Genomic DNA, 23,057 nt, shown 5'->3' on the forward strand with positions numbered 1-23,057 from the left:
GGTCAGCCAGGATTTTTTAGTTCAGGAATTTCTTTTTTTTTTTCCCTCCAGGGTTATTGCTGGGCTCGGTGCCTGCACCATGAATCCACCACTCCTGGAGGCCATTTTTTTTCCCTTTTTGTTGCCCTTGTTGTTGTAGCCTCGTTGTGGTTATCATCATTGCCATTGTTGATGCTGTTTGTTGTTGGATAGGACAGAGAGAAATGGAGAGAGGAGGGGAAGACAGAGAGAGAGGGGGAGAGAAAGATAGACACCTGCAGACCTGCTTCACCACCTGCCCGTGAAGCGACTCCCCTGCAGGTGGGGAGCCGGGGGCTCGAACTGGGATCCGTATGCCAGTCCCTGCGCTTTGCGCCACACGTGCTCAACCCACTGCGCCACTGCCCGACCCCCAGTTAAGGAATTTCTTTTTTTTTAATTTTTTATTATCTTTATTATTTATTGGATAATGACAGCCAGAACTCGAGAAGGAAGGAAGGAAGGTGGTGTGTGTGTGTGAGAGAGAGAGAGAGACCTGCAGCACTATTTCTTTTTTTTTAAATAATTTATTTCTTTATTGGGGAATTAATGCTTTACATTCAACAGTAAATACAATAGTTTGTACATGCATAACATTCCCCAGATTCCCATTTAACAATACAACCCCCACTATGTCATTCATCATCTTTCATGGGCCTGTATTCTCCCCACCCACCCACCCACCCCAGAGTCTTTTACTTTGGTGCAATACTCCAATTCCATTTCAGGTTCGACTTGTGTTTTCTTTTCTAATCTTGTTTTTCAACTTCGGCCTGAGAGTGAGATCATCCCATATTCATCCTTCTGTTTCTGACTTATTTCATTCAACATGATTTTTTCAAGGTCCATCCAAGATCGGTTGAAAACGGTGAAGTCACCATTTTTTTACAGCTGAGTAGTATTCCATGTGTATATATACCACAACTTGCTCAGCCACTCATCTGTTGTTGGACACCTGGGTTGCTTCCAGGTTTTGGCTATTACAAATTGTGCTGCCAAGAACATATGTGTACACAGATCTTTTTGGATGGATGTGTTGGGTTCCTTAGGATATATCCCCAGGAGGGGAATTGCAGGGTCATAGGGTAGGTCCATTTCTAGCCTTCTGAGAGTTCTCCAGACTGTTCTCCACAGAGGTTGGACCAATTGACATTCCCACCAGCAGTGCAGGAGGGTTCCTTTGACCCCGCACCCTCTCCAGCATTTGCTGCTGTTACCTTTTCTGATGTATGACATCCTCACAGGAGTGAAGTGATATCTCATTGTTGTCTTGATTTGCATTTCTCTGACAATCAGAGACTTGGAGCATTTTTTCATGTGTTTCTCGGCCTTTTGGATCTCTTCTGTGGTGAATATTCTGTCCAAGTCGTCCCCCCATTTTTGGATGGGGTTATTTGTTGTCTTGTTGTTGAGTCTGGCAAGCTCTTTATATATGTTGGTTATTAAACTCTTATCTGATGTATGGTATGTAAAGATCTTCTTCCATTCTGTGAGGGGTCTCTTGGTTTGGGTAGTGGTTTCTTTTGCTGTGAAGAAGCTTTTTAATTTGATGTAGTCCCATAGGTTTATACTTGCCTTAGTCTTCCTTGTAATTGGATTCGTTTCATTGAAAATGTCTTTAAAATTTATGCAGAAAAAAGTTCTGCCAATATTTTCCTCTAAGTATCTGATAGTTTCTGGTCTAACATCCAAGTCCTTGATCCACTTGGAATTTACTTTTGTATTTGGTGAAATACAGTGATTCAGTTTCATTCTTCTGCATGTTTCAACCCATTGTTTCCAACACCATTTGTTGAAGAGACTCTGCTTTCCCCATGTAATAGTCTGGGCCCCTTTGTCAAAGATTAGATGTCCATACGTGTGGGGCCTCATTTCTGGGCTCTCAATTCTATTCCACTGGTCAGTGTGTCTGTTCATGTTCCAGTACCAAGCAGTTTTGATGACAATGGCCCTATAATACAGTTTGAGATCTGGGAGTGTGATGCCTCCGGTTCTGTTCTTTTTTCTCAAGATTGTTTTGGCAATTCTAGGTCTTTTCTGGTTCCAGATAAACATTTGTAGCATTTTTTTCTATTCTCCTAAAAAATGTGCTTGGGATCTTGATGGGGATAGCATTAAATTTGTAGATGGCTCTGGGTAATATATTCATTTTGATGATGTTAATTCTTCCAACCCATGAACATGGAATATCTTTCCACTTCTTTGTGTCTTTTTCAATTTCCTTGAGTAGTGACTCATAATTTTCAGTATACAAGTCTTTCACTTCTTTGGTTAGGTTTACTCCTAGATATTTTATTGTTTTTGTTGCTATAGAAAAAGGAACTGATTTCTGGATTTCAATTTCTTCTAACTTAGTGTTTGCATAGAGGAATGTCACTGACTTTTGAATGTTAATTTTATGGCCTGACACATTACTGTATTGCCTGATGATTTCCAAAAGCTTCTTGCTGGATTCCCTAGGATTTTCCATGTATACTATCATGTCATCTGCAAATAAGGAGAGTTTGACTTCTTCTCTTCCAATCTGTGTGCCTTTAATTCCTTGCTCCTGCCTGATTGCTATGGCAAGAACTTCCAACACTATGTTGAATAGTAATGGTGATAGTGGGCAGCCCTGTCTAGTACCTGATCTGAGGGGAAATGCTTCCAGTTTTTCACCATTGAGTATGATGTTGGCTGTAGGTTTGCTATATATAGACTCCACTATCTTGAGGAATTTTCCATCTATTCCCATTATTTAAAAATTTTTTTTGGTAATATTTATTTTATTTATTTATTCCCTTTTGTTGCCCTTGTTGTTTTATTGTTGTAGTTATTATTGTTGTTGTCATTGTTGGATAGGACAGAGAGAAATGGAGAGAGGAGGGGAAGACAGAGAGGAGGAGAGAAAGATAGACACCTGCAGACCTGCTTCACCGCCTGTGAAGCGACTCCCCTGCAGGTGGGGAGCCGGGGTTTGAACCGGGATCCTTATGCTGGTCCTTGTGCTTTGTGCCACCTGCGCTCAACCCGCTGCGCTACAGCCCGACTCCCATCTATTCCCATTTTTTGTAGTGTTTTGATCATAAAGGGATGTTGTATTTTGTCAAAGGCTTTCTCTGCATCTATTGATATCTATTGATATGACCAGGAATTTCTATTTGATTCCTTTTGTTTAGTTTTTAACTTCCCATCATGATTTCCTGTTAACTCATATGTTATCTCCTCTAAATCCTTTAATGTAGCTACATTAGCTGTTCTAATTTTCTGTAATTTCATATCTGAGCCGTCTTAAGATAAGTTTACTCTTTTTTTTTTTTAACTATGGGTCACGTTTTATTATCTCTTTACATGCCTAGTGTTACTGTACATGAGATGTTGGGAATAATATGTAGAGATTCTGTATCACTTTCCTCTGAAGAATATTGTTTTTATCTTAGCATTTCTCTATGTTACTGTATTACCTTAAACATGTAGAGGCATGACTTTGAACATTGTTAGAATGAGTCTGTTTCAGTTTTTCTCATACTCTTACAACAAATTCTTAGTTTTGAGATATAGTGTCTATTACTTAAGCACGACTCTTCAGAGACTGAATATGAAAACTAGGACATTGCATAGTTCCTGCAACTTAATCAAATTAAAATTCTAGTTTATTTCTCCCCTAGTAGCAGCTGAAGTCTGTTCAGCTTTTTTCTGCCTTCCAGCAGCTACTAATTCACTAGCTGTTTAGAAATTCTCCTCCAGGGGGCTGGATGGTAGCGTACCTGGTTGAGCGCACATGTTACAGTGCACAAGGACCTGGGTTCGAGCCCCTGGCCGCCACCTGCAGAGGGAAAGCTTCACAATGGGTGAAGTAGGGCTGCAGTTGTCTCTCTGTCTGTCTCCCTCTCTATCACCCCCTTCCCTCTCGATTTCTGGCTGTCTTTATCCAAATAAATAAAGAAAGATAATTTTAAAAATTAAAAAAAAAAAAAGAAATTCTCCTCCACGTGCACAGTTGGGGTCAGCCAAGGGCTAAAGGGGAGTTTATATACAGAATTCTATTCCCTTGCTCTGTGACTCTCTACTTTTTCAAATTAAAATTTTATTGATTTACAATTGGCTTACAATACTGAATTGCTTTCAGGAGTATAGCTTTGCTTCTTTGTGTATATGTAAGTTTCACTGTGCCCGTGACTCTTCTTTCTGTAATTTTGCCCTAGCATTCTCCAATCACTCTGTGTCCTGATCTCCTGTGTCCTTACTCATCAACCCAATAAGGTGGCTTAACTTGTAGCCATCTACACCATACAAGCTAGAGAGGGCCCTGGGGGAAAAGTTGAATGAATATGGATAGCACCCAATATGGTCCCATTCTCTCAAGTATTGATTTGTCTCCCATTTCTACTTGCTTTAACAGCTTTTCAGAGTTGTTGGTTTTATATTTGACTCAGAATGTATTGGTTTTGTTTTTTAGGGTCTTTTGTTTGTTTTGGTTTGGTTTGGTTTGGTTTGGTTTGGTTTGTTTGTTTTATGGAGAGTTAGTCCCATAACAGCTATTCTATCACTATTGGCACTAGAATTCACACCTTTGCTTCTTGTTTGACTGCTAAGGAATTAATCCTTTTTAGCTTTAGCTGTATGGTTTTTTTTTATTATTGTTGTTATTGATGTTGTCATTGTTGGGTAGGACAGAGAGAAATGGAGGGAGGAGGGGAAGACAGAGAGGGGGAGAGAAAGATAGACATCTGCAGACCTGCTCCACCGCCTGTGAAGCGATTCCCCTGCAGATGGGGAACCCGGGGCTTGAACCCAGATCCTTACACTGGTCCTTGTGCTTCACGCCATGGACGCTTAACCCACTGCTCTACCGCCTGACCCCAGCTGTATGATTTTTTAACTGCTATATTTATTTTTTATTTTTGATAAGACAGAAATTGAGAAGGGAAGGAAAGACAGATAGGAAGGAGAGAGAGAAAGAGAGGCAAGAGAGCAAGAGAGGAAGACACCTGTAGCACTGCTTCACCACTTGTGAAGCTTTCCCCCTACAGTTGAGAACTGGGGGTTTAAGCCTGGGTCTGTATGTTATAATGTATAAGCTCAACCAGGTGTGCCACTGCCCCATTCCTATTTTCTGTTTAAGTTCTTGTTTACATAGAATTAAAATCTACTAATCTTTGGGGTGATAGATGGTATAATATGATTTTATACAAGAATAGACATTTTAAAAATCTCTTATTTAGAAAATGTAGTAACATTTGGAGTCTCTGTTCAGTTCCTTAGTTTTAAAGCAAAATTTAAATAATAAAATAAGTTTCTGAACTGTTGAAATCTGTGAAACCATGTGCCATAGTAATCTGTCTGAATTTTTTAAAAAGGTGTTACCATTCAAGAAATCAGTATTTTTCACATATTGTATATTTTTAGCATGACTGCCACAAGCCCATTCTCCAAATGTGAAAATCTTTCCATAATCCAATAGCAGGAAAACAGGTATTGTTATATTTTTTTCAGAAGTTGAACTTTCTTTTTTTTCTTTTTATTAAAATTAGGAGCCCTATGGCTCTTCTAGTATTTAAGAGTCTGTCTGTCCCCACAGCTTCACAGTAATGGATACCAGTATTTAACCTAAAGAATAATTGAGTTTATTATTTGTAGCTGTATTATTGGTAAGAGGGGAAACTCACCAATTTTCCATTGACTGTTTAACTTGCAGGTTTTTTACCATGGCTTTAGTTGCTGTCAGCATCACCTTTCTCTCTGTGGTACACACGAGAATCAGTGAAAAGCTGTTTGAGTTCATGCAAGTAGTTAGTAATTACCTAGCACCACCCATTGCTGCCACCTTCTTTCTTGCCATATTTTCCACAAGAGTCACTGAACAGGTAAGCAAGTGTTGGTATGGCCATCAAATGGCATTGTGTGAGGGCTGGACTTCTCATAATGTCTTTGTCAGAGTGACCCTAAAGACTTTTTGTACTTTGAGAGTTCACACTGGTGTATGATTTGCTTTCTGAGAAGAGTATTTTCTCCTGAGAAAATCTGGTTAGGGGCCCCCTCTTTTGCATGCATGGAAAGGAATTTGTGGGAAGAAGGAATGTGATGGCGCTCCTGGTTAAATACTCGTTACCATGCTCAACAGTCTAGATTCCAGCTCCTGCTCCCAACCAGAAGAGGGGAAGGCTTCATGAGTGGTGAAGCAAGTATTACAGGTGTCTCTGTTTCTCTTCCTCCTCTCACCTCTCAACTTCCTTCTGTCTTATCAAGTAAAGAAAAAAAAATTACAAAGGAAATAATGGCCGCCAGGAGCAATGAATTCATTGCGCAGGCACCAAGCCCCAGTGATAACCCTAATGGCAGTAAGAAAGAAAAAGAAACAAGAAAAGAGAAAAAGGAAAGGAAAGGAAAGGAGAGAAGGGACGAGGAGAGGAGAGGAGAGGGGAGGAGAGGAGAGGAGAGGAGAGGAGAGGAGAGGAGAGGAGAGGAGAGGAGAGGAGAGGAGAGGAGAGGAGAGGAGAGGTGAGGAGAGAAATGAATTTTGATTTGGTTTCCTCCCTTTGACACAACAAAGTGTCATAAACACTTTCACCCATGTCGTAGACGATGCAACCTGTGTCTGATATTCCCTTCTGTGCATCTTACTGTAGGAAAACATTCTTCTATTGTCTATATGTTATGCTAGAAGATTACATACTGGGGGCGCCGTGGGACATATGGTCTTGGTTTCCTTTGACCTTCCCTACAGTGAGGACCATTTACTTTAATCCTTTTATTTTTTTTTAAGTCAGAGATTCACGTATACATGATTTCACCACTCAAGGTTGCTTGTTTTCATTCACAAAAAGGCAGAGAGAGGAAGAGACCTCACAGCACTGGAGTTTCTTCTAGTATCCTAACACCCACCATGTGGTGTCAGAGCTCAACCTGGGTCTTGTGCATGACAGTAAAGTCTATCTCTTCAACCTGAGGATCATTTCTTCTAGCCACCCTTAAAGTCAAAGACCTCAATTAATTTTTCAACTGACTATGAAAGCCTAGTTTGATTCTGTGTGACTCCTTACTTGCAGTTAGGCCTTATACAAGTTCCTAAGCACCATGTCTGTGGTGTTCCATGACCTGCCCACCCACTTCCCACCCCCCACACCACCACCCTGCCCCTGTCTCTTGGCCTTGTTCTCTCCATGCACATAACCTAGATCCCCACCAGTCCTAACACTGGTGGTACCAGTTGCCTAAATTCCCCATGCCTTCTCTGGCCTCCCTTCACTCACATGGACTATTTGTTTTGGTAGGAATATCATTTCCCTCCTCCACTTGGCTGATGTTTTCTCTGAGTCTCCTCTCAGGCCTTCAGTCTTTTAGGCCCACCTGTTGGTACTCCTTGGACCACCCAGCTCACTAGGACTCAATTAAGCACTGAGAATGTTGAGGGACAGTTGTTGGGTTTTAGACAAGCCAGAAACACCTCTCTACTGTCCTGGGAATGGCAGGCAATATAACACCAACCTGGAGGTACCAAGGCCCATTATAAGGGGAAACTGAGAATCTAGGCAGTAGGTCCTGATACCACTGGTCCAAGGCCATAAACATATTGTAGACACCCTCCTCAACCTGGAGAACATCCCCGAGCTCTCTCTCCCTCCTTATTGCAGATAGCATGCTCATCTGGCTTATGTTGCCCATCTGTTCCTAGATTTTTTTTAAAAAAATATTTATTTGTTCCCTTTTGTTACCCTTGTTATTTTATTGTTGTAGTTATTATTGTTATTGATGTCATCATCATTGTTGGATAGGACAGAGAGAAATGGAGAGAGGAGGGGAAGACAGAAAGGGGGAGAGAAAGATAGACACCTGCAGAGCTGCTTCTCCTCTTGTGAAGGGACTCCCCTGCAGGTGGGGAGCTGGGGACTCAAACTGGGATCCTTACGCCAGTCCTTGAGCTTTGCGCCACATGTGCTTAACCCATTGCACTACTGCCCAACTCCCTAGATTTTTTTTTTTTACGTTTCTGCACATATTCTTTAATAGATGTTTTTGTTTGTTTTGGTTTGGTTTGGTTTTTGCCTCTAGGGTTATCACTGGGGCTTGGTGGTTGCAATGTAAATCTACCACTCCCAGCAGCCATTTTTTTTCTTTACTGGGGAGATGAATGGCTTATAATCAACAGTAAAATACAGTAGTTATTACATGTGTAGCATTTCTTTTTTTCCCACACAATCTAAACCCCTGATCCTCCTCTGCCATCATGTTTCAAGACCCCAGAGGCTTTTAGTTTGATGCAATATGCCAAACCCAGTCCAAGATTTGTTTTGTGTTTTCCTTTCTGTTCCCAGTGGCCATTTTATTCTTTTTTTCTTTCTTTCTTTTTTTTTTTCCTTATAAGAGAGAGATTGAAAGGGGAAGGGGAGGGGGAGGGAGAGAGGGGGAGAGAAAGATAGACACCTGCAGATTTGCTTCACTGCTTATGAAGTGTCCCCCCTGTAGGTGGGGAGTGGGGACTCAAAACAGGATCCTTGCACTGGTCCTTGTGCATAGTGCTATGTACTCTACTGCCAGTCTCCAGCAAATGATTTCTATCTGGATCTTTCACCTGGATTTAAGTTTAAGTTCTTTGTCTGTGGTGTTTGCCTACATACTGTATTTCTCTGTCTGTGACATCTTTATCCACCTGAGTTAGGCTCCAAATATAGCCCCAGAGTCAAAATGAAATCTTTACTGGTAAAAAGTTGACAGTCTCTAATTAAAGGAGACAGATGATATCTACTGATCTAGTAAATATTTCTGATAGTGATGCAGTGTTGTTTAAACAGTTTTTTAAATTTTTTATTTATTGGATAGAGACGGAAATTGAAAGAGAAGTAGAGGTAGATGGGGGGTGGTGAAAACAGAGACATCTGCAGCACTGCTTCACCACTTGCAGAGCTTTCCCCCTGGAGGTGAGGACTGGCGGCTCAAACCCTGGTCCTTGCACAATGTAACATATGCTCTCAACCAGTTGCACCCCTACCCACCCCCTTTTTAGTTTATTTATAAAATGGAAATACTAACCAGACCATAGGATAAGAGGGGTACAATTCCACACCGTTTTCTACCACCAGAACTCTGTATCCCATCCCTTTACCTGAAAGCTTTCCTATTCTTTATCTCTCTGGGAGCATGGACCCAGGATTATTATGGGGTGCAGAAGGTGGAAGGTCTGTCTTCTGTAATTGCATCCCTGCTGAACATGGGCATTGGCAGGTCGATTCATACTCCCAGCTTGTTTTTCTGTTTCCTTAGTGGGTCAGGATTCTGGGGAGGTGGGGCTTCAGAGCACATTGGTGAGGTTGTCTGCCCAGGGAAGTCAAGTTGGTGTCATGGTAGCATCTGAAACTCGGTGGCTGAAAAAAGCATTAAGATATAAAGCAGAACAGATTGTTTAATAATCAGTAAACTAAAGGCAAGAATATTGTAGATGAGATTTGGGGTCTCAATTTTGGAAAAATCTAGTAGGTCTATGTTAGGTATATTGCGAGGGGCCCATGACTTAACTAGTTTTTACCTGAGCCAGACAGCTAACATGCAGGTGGACAAAAGGTATTGTCTGGGGAGATGGTGTCAGAGTTGGGAAAAGGATTAGAAAGCTGGATCAGGGAGGAGAGTTGTTTCCAAATATGGGAAAAGTATGTAAATATTGTGAACTGTAAACACATAGATTTGATGTGGGGCCCATATTTGCCTTAGGAGCCTGTATAACCTCTGCATCCCTGTAAGTCTGAGCTCACATTCTGTGGTCATGGCTAGGAACATTCCAGGCTGCAATAATTTCACAACCCATCTTCCTCAGGTCGTAGGTAGAGTATGTTGTGCAACCTCCCTTCAGAGAATGGGACTGTCCCTACCATTGCTGATCTTATAGAGGGCAGAGTCCTATAGAGGCCCACAAAGGGGTATGCTATGTTGTTTCTGATGGAAGTGACCAGTGATAGTGGAGAAAGGGATCTGTTAAGAGGCCTAGGCCCATTGTGTCTGTGTAGGAATCCCAGAACTTCCTGACTAGGACCTGAGCCCTTTTTAAATGATTTTTAATTAATTAACTAATTAATTAATTAAATGAGACATTAACAAAGCCATAGGGTAGGAGGGGTATAACTCCACACAGTTCCCACCACCAGATCTCTATATCCCACCCCCTCCCCTGATAGTTTTCCCATTCTTTATCCCTCTGGGAGTATGGACCTAGGGTCGTTGTGGATTGCAGAAGGTGGAAGGTCTGGCTTCTGTAATTGCTTCCCTGCTGAACTTGGGCATTGACAGGTGGATTCATACTCCCAACCCGCCTCTCTCTTTCCCTAGTGGGGAGGGGCTCTGGGGAGGCAGGGCTCCAGGACACATTGGTGGGGTTGTCTGTCTAAGCAAGTCTGGTCAGCATGATGCTGGCATCTGGAACCTGGTGGCTGAAAAGAGAGTTAACATACAAAGCCAAACAAATTGTTGAACAATTATGGACCTAAAGGCTGGAATAGTGCAGATGAAGTGTTGGGGGTACTCACTGTAGACTACTGTGTACTTTTGCTTTCAGATATATATTTGCCCTAGTTTATGGATACGTGTAAGCATATGCTCTATCTCAGGGGACCTGGTCTATATCTAGGCTTTGGGACTTTGTTAGGAAGTGAACCACCTGAAATGGAATTAGAGAATACTATGAAAGGAAAGGTCTCACCTGAGTAATGAAACTGAGGGGTTGTCATTCCACACCTGAAGTCTCTGGACACAGTCTGAAGTGAAGCATACTGAGGTGGCACTCGTGTTGATTAGGTTGTGATCGGCGGATGCAATATTATTTGATATGAATTGAGAGAAGCATGCAGGAAAAGTGCGCCCCACCCTAAGGTTCCAGGACTGGGGGAAATATAGGCTCTATAGTGGAGATGTGAGGTTCCTGCTGTCTTAGAGTTCAAAAAGACAATGGATAGTTAATGTTATCATCACATTATTTGGTAATTGGGTTAGCTTTGAAAAGTCCCTTTGCTAGGATTTGCTGTATAATACCCAACATCTTGTATATAGCTGTGCCACTGGTTGCTTCTGTTCTCCCTGGTCTAGGCTTTTGAGAGAGTCAGCATATCAAAGACTCAGCCTATGTATTAAAAAGACTCAGTCTGTGCTTTAAAAAGTTCGAGACATACAAACAATTTTCCCCTCTCATATTAATTAAATAGTGATTTATATGAGTACAATTTAATAGGAGTGTACATAAGCACCATTCCCACCACCAAAAGACTGTGTCCCATCCCACCCACCACCCTGCCCCCCGCCCACTGCCCCGGGAAGCCGAATGTCCACCCTCCCCCTCACCACAGGGTTTTTACTTTGGTGCCCTACTCTAGATTTAGTCAAATCTTGCTTTTAGTTTCCCTTTCTGTTCTTCTTTCTCACCTTCTGTTGATGAGTGGGATCATCCCATACTCACCTTTATCTTTCTGACTTAGCTCACTTAACATAATTCTAGCTCCGTCCAAGATGGGTCAGAGAAGGTGGGTTCATTGTTTTTAATAGCTGAGTAGTATTCCATTGTGTATATATACCACAGCTTTCTCAGCCACTCATCTGTTGTTGGGCACCTGGGTTGCTTCCAGGTGTTAGCTATTATGAATTGTGCTGCTATGAACATAGGTGTACACATATTTTAAATGATTATTTAAAAGGATCGTGGAACTAGAGTGATGTCTTTTATATTACCTTGAATTGTATCTTATCACCACATGGGAGCACCATAGACATCACCAACGGAATGCTACAGATAGCAGAGTAGTACTTGATATTTCTCTCCCTTCCTACTTCCTCCTCTACTATCCTCCCTCTTTCCTTCTTTCTCTTTCTTTCTGACTATCTCTCTCTCAATATAGACTTAAGGGTTGAACCAAGGAGGCAACTAAGCAATCTCCTCAAATGCACAAGGTCCTAGATTCCTCGTCACAGTACTTAAAAATAAATAAAGGGCTCATGGGAAGTGGCAAGACAGTGTTGAGGACACAGGGTATGTGGGGAGACAAGATCATCAGCCAAGGTGGTAAGAGAAACACCTCTTTTAAGAAATTGATCTTGAATCTGATCTCTGAAGGACGAGCCAGCAAAATACTATGGACTAGGGAGACATCCACACAGAACAAAGAACAAATTTCTCCTTGCCATGAGAATCAATATCATCTCTGTTCTTTTGCTGAATCCTTTTAGCTGTGTTCCCCTTGGCAACCTTTGTTTGCCAATCTTTGGGAGAAATCAGTGGAGAGAAGCAGAAGCATGGCATTCTCTTATCTGCTATGAAGAGTCATTCTGACTTCTATTAAGACAGTGGATATATACCACAACTTGCTCAGCCACTCATCTGTTGTTGGACACCTGGGTTGCTTCCAGGTTTTGGCTATTACAAATTGTGCTGCCAAGAACATATGTGTACACAGATCTTTTTGGATGGATGTGTTGGGTTCCTTAGGATATATCCCCAGGAGGGGAATTGCAGGGTCATAGGGTAGGTCCATTTCTAGCCTTCTGAGAGTTCTCCAGACTGTTCTCCACAGAGGTTGGACCAATTGACATTCCCACCAGCAGTGCAGGAGGGTTCCTTTGACCCCGCACCCTCTCCAGCATTTGCTGCTGTTACCTTTTCTGATGTATGACATCCTCACAGGAGTGAAGTGATATCTCATTGTTGTCTTGATTTGCATTTCTCTGACAATCAGAGACTTGGAGCATTTTTTCATGTGTTTCTCGGCCTTTTGGATCTCTTCTGTGGTGAATATTCTGTCCAAGTCGTCCCCCCATTTTTGGATGGGGTTATTTGTTGTCTTGTTGTTGAGTCTGGCAAGCTCTTTATATATGTTGGTTATTAAACTCTTATCTGATGTATGGCATGTAAAGATATTCTCCCATTCTGTGAGGGGTCTCTTGATTTGGGTAGTGGTTTCTTTTGCTGTGAAGAAGCTTTTTAATTTGATGTAGTCCCATAGGTTTATACTTGCCTTAGTCTTCCTTGTAATTGGATTCGTTTCATTGAAAATGTCTTTAAAATATATGCGGAAAAAAGTTCTTCCAATATTTTCCTCTAAGTATCTGATAGTTTCTGGTCTAACATCCAAGTCCTTGATCCACTTGGAATTTACTTTTGTATTTGGTGAAATACAGTGATTCAGTTTCATTCTTCTGCATGTTTCAACCCATTGTTTCCAACACCATTTGTTGAAGAGACTCTGCTTCCCCCATATAATAGTCTGGGCCCCTTTGTCAAAGATTAGATGTCCATAGGTCTGGGGCCTCATTTCTGGGCTCTCAATTCTATTCCACTGGTCAGTGTGTCTGTTCATGTTCCAGTACCAAGCAGTTTTGATGACAATGGCCCTATAATATAGTTTGAGATCTGGCAGTGTGATGCCTCCAGTTCTGTTCTTTTTTCTCAAGATTGTTTTGGCAATTCTAGGTCTTTTCTGGTTCCAGATAAACATTTGTAGCATTTTTTTCTATTCTCCTAAAAAAATGTGCTTGGGATCTTGATGGGGATAGCATTAAATTTGTAGATGGCTCTGGGTAATATATTCATTTTGATGATGTTAATTCTTCCAACCCATGAACATGGAATATCTTTCCACTTCTTTGTGTCTTTTTCAATTTCCTTGAGTAGTGACTCATAATTTTCAGTATACAAGTCTTTCACTTCTTTGGTTAGGTTTATTCCTAGATATTTTATTGTTTTTGTTGCTATAGAAAAAGGAACTGATTTCTGGATTTCAATTTCTTCTAACTTAGTGGCTGAGCAAGTTGTGGTATATATACACAATGGAATACTACTCAGCAGTAAAAAATGGTGACTTCACCGTTTTCAGCTGATCTTGGATGGACCTTGAAAAAATCATGTTGAGTGAAATAAGTCAGAAACAGAAGGATGAATACGGGATGATCTCACTCTCAGGCCGAAGTTGAAAAACAAGATTAGAAAAGAAAACACAAGTCTAACCTGAAATGGAATTGGAGTATTACACCAAAGTAAAAGACTCTGGGGTGGGTGGGTGGGTGGGTGGGGAGAATACAGGTCCATGAAAAATGATGAATGAAATAGTGGGGGTTGTATTGTTAAATGGGAATCTGGGAATGTTATGCATGTAAAAAAAAAAAAAAAAAAAAAGAAGTAGAAACGCAAAGCAGAGTTTGGAGTAAGGCACCAAAGTAAGAAAGCAGAAGTACACTAGAGTTTGCAGTGAGTACCTCCCTAATACTTCCTCTCCACTTTTCCAAGCTTTGGGTCCATGATTGCTCAACAATTTGTTTGGCTTTGTATGTTAACTCTCTTTTCAGTCACCAGGTTCCAGGTGTCATCAGGATGCTGGCCAGACTTCCCTGGATTGAAGACCCCACCAATGTGTCCTGGAGCTCAGCTTCCCCAGAGACCCACCCTACTAGGGAAAGAGAGAGGCAGACTGGGAGTATGGACCGACCAGTCAACGCCCATGTTCAGCGGGGAAGCAATTACAGAATCCAGACCTTCTACCTTCTGCAACCCTCAATGACCCTGGGTCCATGCTCCCAGAGAGATAGAGAATGGGAAAGCTATCGGGGGAGGGGGTGGGATATGGAGATTGGGCGGTGGGAATTGTGTGGAGTTGTACCCCTCCTACCCTATGGTTTTGTTAATTAATCCTTTCTTAAATAAAAATAAAATAATATATATATATATATAAAGACAGTGGAGAAAACAGGAGAGCAGGGAGGGTTTCCAGCTATGAGAGAAGACGACAGTTCAGAGCTAGGGTGGTAGCTATCGTGATGATGATAACTGGTTGGATTCTGGATACATTCTGGAAATCGACTCGAAGATATTCTGATGGGTTGCTGGTAGGGAGTGATGGAGAAGAGAAGTTTTTGTTTTGTTTTGATTTTTACCAGAGCACTGCTCAGCTCTGGCTTATGGTGGTACAGAGGGGATTGAGCGCATGAGGGAAAGGGGGAATGAATTGTGACTCCTTGGAATTTGACCCAAAGGACAAAGGTGCACTTACAATGAGGGGGGAAACTGGGGTCTTTTGAGTATGCTTTATTTGAGATGCCTACTCATTATCTAGCTTACACATGTTTCCAGTATTTTTTATGTTCTCTAATGAACTGAAGAGAATAGAGGTGTCTTACATCTGGGTTTAGGCTAAGAAGTTACCATCTCCTCACTGTTGCTTACATTCTGCTTCTGGAGATATTTGATGTCATTATGGCAAGTTTAACTTTAGAACTCAACTAGTCAGACTGAAAATGGTCAGCTCTCTTCCTGGTGACTCTTGAAGCTCTTCTTTTTGTAGGGTGCCTTCTGGGGGCTGACTTGTGGACTTCTCATTGGCTTCATTCGATTGATGCTTGAGTTGGCCTACAAACCCTGGAGCTGCTCAGAAAACAGCAGGTGTCCTGTGATTATCTGTGGGGTGCATTACCTCTACTTTACCATATTCCTCTTCTTGATCAGCCTATTAATCATCATGATAATTTCCACATTCACAGACCCGATTCCGGACAAATATGTAAGTGCTGTTGTTAGTATGTTCTAGAGTCAGCCATAGTTCCACTGTCCCAACTAGCAAAAACTTGGCTCTGCCAGCTTTGGAGAAGAGTAGATGAATTTTTGTAGTCTTATAGAAAACAGGAGGTCTGGGAATCCAGGGAGGGTTGTGGGAATGGGGTAAGAGTGTGTTGGAGATCAGAAGCAGGCAAATAGGGCTGGGCGGTGGTGCACCCAGTAGAGGACATGTGTTTCCATCTGGTAACAAGATTCAAGCCCCACCTGCAGAGGAAACCTTCACAAGCAGTTAAACAGTGTTACAAGTGTCTCTCTCCCTCTCTCCCACTTCTCTCTTCCCTCTCCATTGCTCTCTGTCTCAGTATAATGAGTGAGAGAAAAATGGCCACCAGGAACAGTGGATTTATGCAGGCACCAAGTTCCAAAAGTTACCCTGGTGGCAGAGGAGGGATAAAGGCAGGAAGGAAGGAAGGAAAGAAGGAAGGTGGGAAGGAAGGAAGGAAGGAAGGAAGGAAGGAAGGAAGGAAGGAAGGAAGGAAGGAAAAAAGACAAGCACAGAAAACACATTGCTTTAAAAACAAAACTAAAAAGCTTTTTAGCAGTCTGCCAATTGGGTATTCACTTAGCATGAGAAGTTTGACTTTTAAAATGCAAATCATCCTTTGCATTTAATAAGAAAATGTTAAGTTCACTAAACTCAGGATGAATTAATGCAGTTGGGGCAACCTAGCTGCCACCCACCCAGAGAGAAGCCAGCCAGCAAGGAGGAGGAGGAAGGAACAGTAGTGCTGGCAGCTGCTGGTGACAGGCTCCAGGTTAGGTGTTTCCAGGAGGCAAATGGCAGCTCTACCAGCTGAGAGAAAGTCTGGGGGGTGGGGGGAGATAGTGGCTCCCCTGGTTGAGTGCACCTGTTCCCATGCACAAGGACTCGGGTTCAAGCCCTTGGTTCCCACCTTTAGGAGCAGTGGAGCATGGCTGCAGGTATCTCTCTATCACTCTGTGTCCTTTCTCTCAATTTCTCTCTATCCTACCATATATATGAAGCTAAAATCAGAGAGAGAGAGAGAGAGAGAGAAAATCTGGGTTCAGAGATGTTAAGTTACTTGTCTAAGGTCCCAAAGTGGTAGAATAGCAGGGGTAGGCCCCAACCTAGCTCCATCACGTTATCTACTTGAACATGGCTGGAGGAGGTTTAGCAAGTGAACCCAATCACAGTGTGACAGTGAAGGTGGGTCCTGAGTGTCTGAGGTCTAGGACAGAGCTCAACTCCTTTCTTGAAGTTTTGCTTGGCAATTGGGTAAGTGGTGAACTTGGAAGCCCCCAGTTCAGTCACAGAGTTTCCCTGGGTCATACCTTCTGCTCAGTCATTTCCATTTGATTTCATTCTCCAACACAGGACCCATTTAGGAACAGAATGGACAGATGGGAGAGAGAGAGAGGGGTGTGACATAGCCAGCAGTAATGGCTAAGAGGTGTCTACCATGATATAGAGACCTTAAGAAGCTGAGGTAAGGGTGGACTCTGATGCTTAAGAGTGTTATTATTTCTTTTCTTTAGAATTTATTTATTTGTGGTTTATGTTTATATGTGCTTTATGGGCTACAAGACTGAAAGATTACAGAGTGTAGTTAGATACCTCATCCACCACTAAAGTTCTGTGTCCTCACCCTCTCATCTCCCAGTGATAACCACCATAGTTCTCACAAGTCTTAAAAACAGGTCTGTTTGCTTCTGGGTTGTTGTTGTTGTTGTTATTGTTTGTTTTAGTTTTTGCTAGTTCATGTGTATCAGTTCTCTAAATTCTATATATGTGAAACCATCTGACAGTTGTCTTTCATCTCTTATTTTGCTAAGCGTACTCACCTCCACTTCCATCCATTTTGTCCCAAAGGGCACAATATCATCTATTTTAACTGCACAGTAGTATTTTATGGAGTAGAATTTTTTTTAGCCAATCATCTATTGGTGGGCATTTAGGCTGCTTCCATTCTTTGACTATTGTGAATAATGCAGCTATGAACGTAGGGGTGTATATGTGCTTTCTAATCAGTGTTTGAGTGTCCTTTGGATAAATGCCCAAGACTGGTATTGCTGGATCATAAGGCATGTCATGTCACCCTTTGACATGAGTACAAAGCCATTTTTATTTGTTAAAGGACTATCTCCATACAGTCTTCCAAAGGGGCTACACCAGTTTGCATGCCCACCACCATCGAGTGTTAGTGTTCTTTTCTGCTGTTCTCTTCCTCTCAGATTTTTGGATTTGGGTTCTTTCCCTTCTCAGGTAGTAAAATATTAGCTGAGTATTTCCCACCTGCTGAGCAGTATGCCAGGTGCTCTGGGAACACAAAGCTTTTTTTTTTTTTTTTGAGGGAGTGGGATAGAGGGTGAAATGGAGGTGAAAATTAGTGTTTATGGATCAGTGACAATGAGCCAAGCCTTCTGCTCACCACTGAAGGCACAGCACAGGAGGCCCTATGAAGGGGTGAGGAGGTAACTGTGTACATATGGGCTCATCAGGAAGCAATTAAGGTTCACCCAGGCTGTGTCAGCAACAAAGCAGAATTTTAGTGCTGACATGTCAGGCTGAGAGGTGGGACTCCGGTGGGTCTGGTGTGGGTTGGTGAAGAGGGTACCCAACCTAGGGGGCTCATTCCCATCCCTGCTGGGACTCAGATACACTGAAGCTAGCACAATAGACTGCAATCTATCTGTTCTAGGAGAGACTTAGTGGAACTTTCATTTTGTTGTGCTTTTACTCACTCCAGTTCTTATAAAAGGAAGAAGAGAGGAGGTAGAGGAGGAGGAGGTACACGAAGAGGAGGAGGAAGAAGAGAAAGCAGCAACAGTTGCCTGAACTTTGTTATTTTCCAAAGTTTCCATGCTGAAGAGAACAAAATCACAGATGGGCTAGAGTGGGGTAGGGTGTGGAGGGGAGGAGAGGGGAGAGGAAGAGCAAGATACTCCTTCTGAGTCTGTAAATGTCCCTTTGACCTTGAGTGACTGCGTGCTCAACTGAGGGTCAAGGCCAGGTGAAGCCTCTTTGGGCTGAGCTCATGCTCTTCTCTTATTACCAGGAGGGGCTTCTAGAACAAAAGCAGCTTTGTCCTAGGTCATCCCTGTCCTACTTTTCCTGTTTGATACCCTCATCTCCCTCCCTCCTCCTCCTCCAGAAGCAACAGAATAGAGGTGGTAGTTTCTCCTACCACTACTAACATGAGGCCCTGGCAGGTCATGTCACCCTTTGCCAAGTTCACAGTCACATGAGTACAAAGCCAGAAACGAAATTCAGAGTTGCCAGAGTCATGATCTCCTCCCACTTTCCCTCCATCTTTTGCTGAAGTCTAGTAACCAGATGTCTTTTCAGTCACTGGTACCCAGCTACCTGTGTACTTACTGTAAGACCTGTTCACAGAGCCCTTGGTGACATGGTCCTGCTCTCTCCCCAGCTCCACCGGCTCTGTTGGAGTTTACGAAACAGCCTAGAGGAAAGGGTACTTCTGCATACAGAAATACTAAGGAGGAAAAGCAAACCCCAAGTTTACTCAGGTAAGAAGGAATATCCAAAGTTCTTGAAGGAAGTCCTGTTTAGAACTTCCTGGGCTGAATAGAGCCTATGCCATTGTCCTAGCATCTCTTGGGTCCATCTTCAATTCCATATCCTGTCAGAGGTTCCAGCTTTTCTTTTTCCTAAGATGCCTTCACGTTGTGTGCTCAGGTTGAGGAAGGTTGAGAAAGGGGTGCCCATGTAGGCCAATTTGGCTGGAGGGACCCACATGGGACACATCAGTACATGCACTGGGCCAGTCCTCAGAGCTGAGCGCCAAGGAGACAAGATGAGAGATGCCCAGCCTGGAGCACTTCAGGTGGTAAGACCGAGCCAACTGCAGGCAGGATACCAGCAGTCTTTGGTGACCTAGTTCAAGTGAGGTAGAAGTGATCCACTGAGGCAAATGTTGCTGCAAAGAGAAAGATGAGGCCTGAGAAGTGACAACTGAATTTAGACACATGAATTTAGGCAGCCTAGTGCAGTAAGGCCTCTCTGAGGGAGGAGGGCTGGGGAGAAAGAAGAGTGGGAGGAGAAATAAGCCTGAAACAGGGATGAAAAATGAGAAAAAAAAAAAACTTTTCATGAGAAGGTGGGAGATAGGGGCCAGGGGAACAGTTCCACTTAAGAGGCTGTGCAAACAGCTGGATTTTAGGCTGAATGAGAAGACTCCTCTAAGGAGAAGCTCAAGTACTTGGGACTTGGGGACTCAGAGAAAGGGGGTTGATGATGGGGTCAGAAAATGAGTGTTGGGATCAGGAAGAGGGTGACCTGAGCTGCTTGTGGTCCTAATGAGATTAGTCCTGACTCTGGGCAGAGAAGTGCCAGGGAGGCTGTATGTAAGTTTGGGGGAGGGGAGAAGGAAGAAAAAGGTCTGAAAGTTCAGAGCCCAAAGAAGCCTAGAGCTCCCTCCTGTAGGAGACCTTGCATTGGATGGAATCTTTGGACTCCTGCTGGAGAAGGTATGAAGCAGGACATGGTCTCTCCTAAGCAAGGTTATCACATATACTTAGAAGATACAGGGCACCCTGAGAATTTCTCTTCTCGGGCTCATGGTATGCTCACAGTGTCCATCTAAAGATGGCTGATAATGAAGATGACAGTGACTAACATTTACCACCCTTTTGGGGGAATGTTCCAGGCACTATGGAAATGACACTATGTTATCATAGGTAGAATTCTTACTCCCATTCTGAAAGTGGTGACAATGAGGCATTGAACCATTAAGTAGCTTACTCTAGGCCCCAGTGGAATTGGGTTTCAAACATAGGTGATCTGACCCCAAAGATCATATTACTCACCATCAGTGGTCAAATGTCAGCTTTGTCTTTTACATATAAGACCCTATTTTGACCTGGCAGCTAGTTCCATGATAGTGTGTGAGATGATCATCTAAGTGATTGGGCTAGACTCTGCATCCCTGGTTTGGGGAGATCCTTGGATTGCAGTACCCTCTCTTTGTAACCAAGGCTTCCCTGTTACCTACTGATGGGCTTCATCATCCCTGATGCTGTCTCAGCCTCAGGATACAGCTGGTGTGGGGACTGCCCACCAGGATGAGACACAGACCACATTCCAGTGCACACTGCTGAGGAGTCACTCAAGTAAGATGTGTTTATCTTATCATTTTCAGGAGGGAGCCATTCCTAGGTTGCAGCTGGGCCCTTGCTTGTGCACTGGAACTGACCGTGGTGCTGACCTGTGCCTGGCCAAGTTGCACAGAACAATCAGCAAGAGCTGTATTGATAGACAAGACAGTGACATATAAGCTCCAAAAAGTTTGGCATTTCCATTAATTTGTTTAGAGAAGTGAATGGAAACTTTCCCATAATTCCTAGATCTCCCTTCTCTGCCTCCTGCAAAACACCAGTGATTTCCCTTCAAAGATGCAGAAAGCCTAATTTTGGACCTAGTCATGAAACTAGTATATGCCTAGAGAAGATACTTCCCACAAGGTTGCTATGGAAAACAGAGACTCTTGCCAAAAATCAGGCGATTTCTTCCATTCTTTGAATAGTCGTTGGTGAAGGGGGGTTTGGAGACGCATCCATTGGCTGTAGACCAAAGGAGTTGTGATTGCCTGAGACAGGGAAGGGTAGGTATGGAAAGAATTGCCCCATGATGATGGAGCTCTCCCCTTGCCCCTTTGAGGATTCTGCCACCAGTTCAGTGGATCTGGACCAACTGTAGGCTCTGCCAGTACAAAGACAGACAGACAGACACCAATCTACTCTCTTCAGCCCCTGGTATGCCAAGGCTCTGAGGATGGTGGAAGGTGTTTTGTAGTAGGAAATAAAGACTGTGCTTTATATCAAGAATGAGTTTGTGACCTTGGGAGAACCTCTGTAGTTTCCAGTGGAGGTAATGGGGACATAGAACTCTGGTGGTGGGAATGGTGTGGAATTGTATCCCTGTTATACTGTAATTTTGTAAACTAATATTAAATCACTAACAAAAATATTTAAAAATGAATTTGTCTGTCTTCCTGCTGCTTGCTGTTGAGATGTGACCCAACCCCTAGAAAGCCATTACCCTGCCTGTCCCAGCCTGTACGTCCTATGACCTTTGCCTATTTCCTGTATTCTAGACATATTCCTGGAGGAACGGAGCTGCATCTGGAAGATTTGGTCTGTTTTCTGTGGCTTGGAGCTACAAGAAACCAAATGTGTTATAGAAGTAGCAACCAAGGAGAAGACAGATCATGATGAAACAAAACAGAAACAGATCTTTGAAGGGATAATGTTCGGAGACTTGATATTGAAAGATAAAAGTAGAAGACAAGAAAGGAGAAAGAATAGTGAGAAACCAAGTTCATCCACCTGGAAAAATATTACCAGTGCCATTGGGATTTTCTTGATATTGGTCGCAGTCATCTTACATATCTTCTTCCTCTAAAGCCTCTGAGGCCCCAGGGCGTCTGGGAAGAGTGCCTCTCAGACTTCCTCATCATAGAGAAGGGTTTCCTACCAGAAGACTCACAGATATAGGACCAAGAATTACCCTAGTGAACATGTTCCCTCAGTGTAACACATCAAGTGCCAACAGCTGCAGAGCACTCATGCCTACAGGACAGAGCAAAGTCCATTCCCAAAGAAGAGATTTATGCAAATGAGAACATCTGTGACTTTACAAAATGAGTCATTTTTCTCCAAATGGCACTACTGCATAAACAGTGACTTTCACTTTAAATTTAATTTTGGCTTTTTATCACAGATATATTTGGGATTTTTGCTTGTGTTTACTTTGCTGGCACCATTTTCTTCCTATCACTAACTTCCATTGGCTTTCTCTCTCTCTTTTAAAGGCACAGTCCTGTGTTATAGATGCTACATTATATGAGCCCTACCCCAACTGTGATTTACACACACACACACACACACACACACACCACACACACCACACACACCATGTGCTGTGTCCACTGCTGATGACCACACAGGCCAGCTGGAGCCAAAGCTGCTGGCTGATGGAAACTTGCTGTTGCCACAACCAGCGATTAGGACTGAAACAATCTCTGCCCTGAGGAGCAGCCGATGCCCTCCCTACAACTCAGCACTGTTGTGTTGCTGCCATATGGGTGAGAAGGAAATCTCCCTCCTGCCCAAATTCTTCCCAGTCCTTCCCCAGAATGCCTGCGATTAAGGCAGGACCAGGAGTTGGTGTCCTTTTAGCTGTCAAGTGTAGATTCCTTCTAGCCTATGTCTCTGCAAAGATTTCCTAAGCCTCTCCTTCCTTTTCCTTCACCTCAGACCAAAATAAATCATTTTGTCTTTAGCAAAAATTTTGAGAGCCTTAAACTGAATTGGAGGAGACCCACCCAGCACCATAGTCACACACTGAGGGTGAACTCACATAACCAGCCAGCCTCCTGCCCCTAGTTGACTTCTTCAGCTGACAATTTTTGTGCCTTCTCTGTGCCACCTACTGCAAGCAAATAACCATGAGCAGAAGCATGGTCTATGGGCAAAACAGACAATGGAACACTCGCAATGAAAA

The 23,057-nt window shown here is 42.9% G+C and overlaps 1 protein-coding gene across 1 annotated transcript; it reads left to right on the forward strand.

Annotated features, from left to right (window-relative positions):
* Positions 1-5,691: 5,691 nt before the first annotated feature.
* On the forward strand, positions 5,692-23,057 carry LOC132539002 (sodium/glucose cotransporter 1-like). Its single transcript, XM_060192629.1, has 4 exons — positions 5,692-5,864; positions 15,303-15,518; positions 18,964-19,063; positions 21,649-23,057. The coding sequence occupies exons 1-4, from the start codon at positions 5,706-5,708 to the stop codon at positions 21,954-21,956; spliced, it is 783 nt and encodes a 260-aa protein (XP_060048612.1). The 5' UTR covers positions 5,692-5,705; the 3' UTR covers positions 21,957-23,057.

The sequence above is a fragment of the Erinaceus europaeus genome, chromosome 6, assembly GCF_950295315.1.
Source record: "Erinaceus europaeus chromosome 6, mEriEur2.1, whole genome shotgun sequence".
Taxonomy (NCBI): domain Eukaryota; kingdom Metazoa; phylum Chordata; class Mammalia; order Eulipotyphla; family Erinaceidae; genus Erinaceus; species Erinaceus europaeus.

Excerpts from the sequence above, each read along its gene's own strand:
- LOC132539002 (XM_060192629.1), top strand. The coding sequence starts at position 5,706 with ATGGCTTTAGTTGCTGTCAGCATCACCTTTCTCTCTGTGGTACACACG. Across the intron at positions 15,519-18,963 it reads ACCCGATTCCGGACAAATAT|CTCCACCGGCTCTGTTGGAG; the intron begins GTAAGTGCTGTT and ends CTCTCTCCCCAG. Across the intron at positions 19,064-21,648 it reads CAAACCCCAAGTTTACTCAG|ACATATTCCTGGAGGAACGG; the intron begins GTAAGAAGGAAT and ends CCTGTATTCTAG.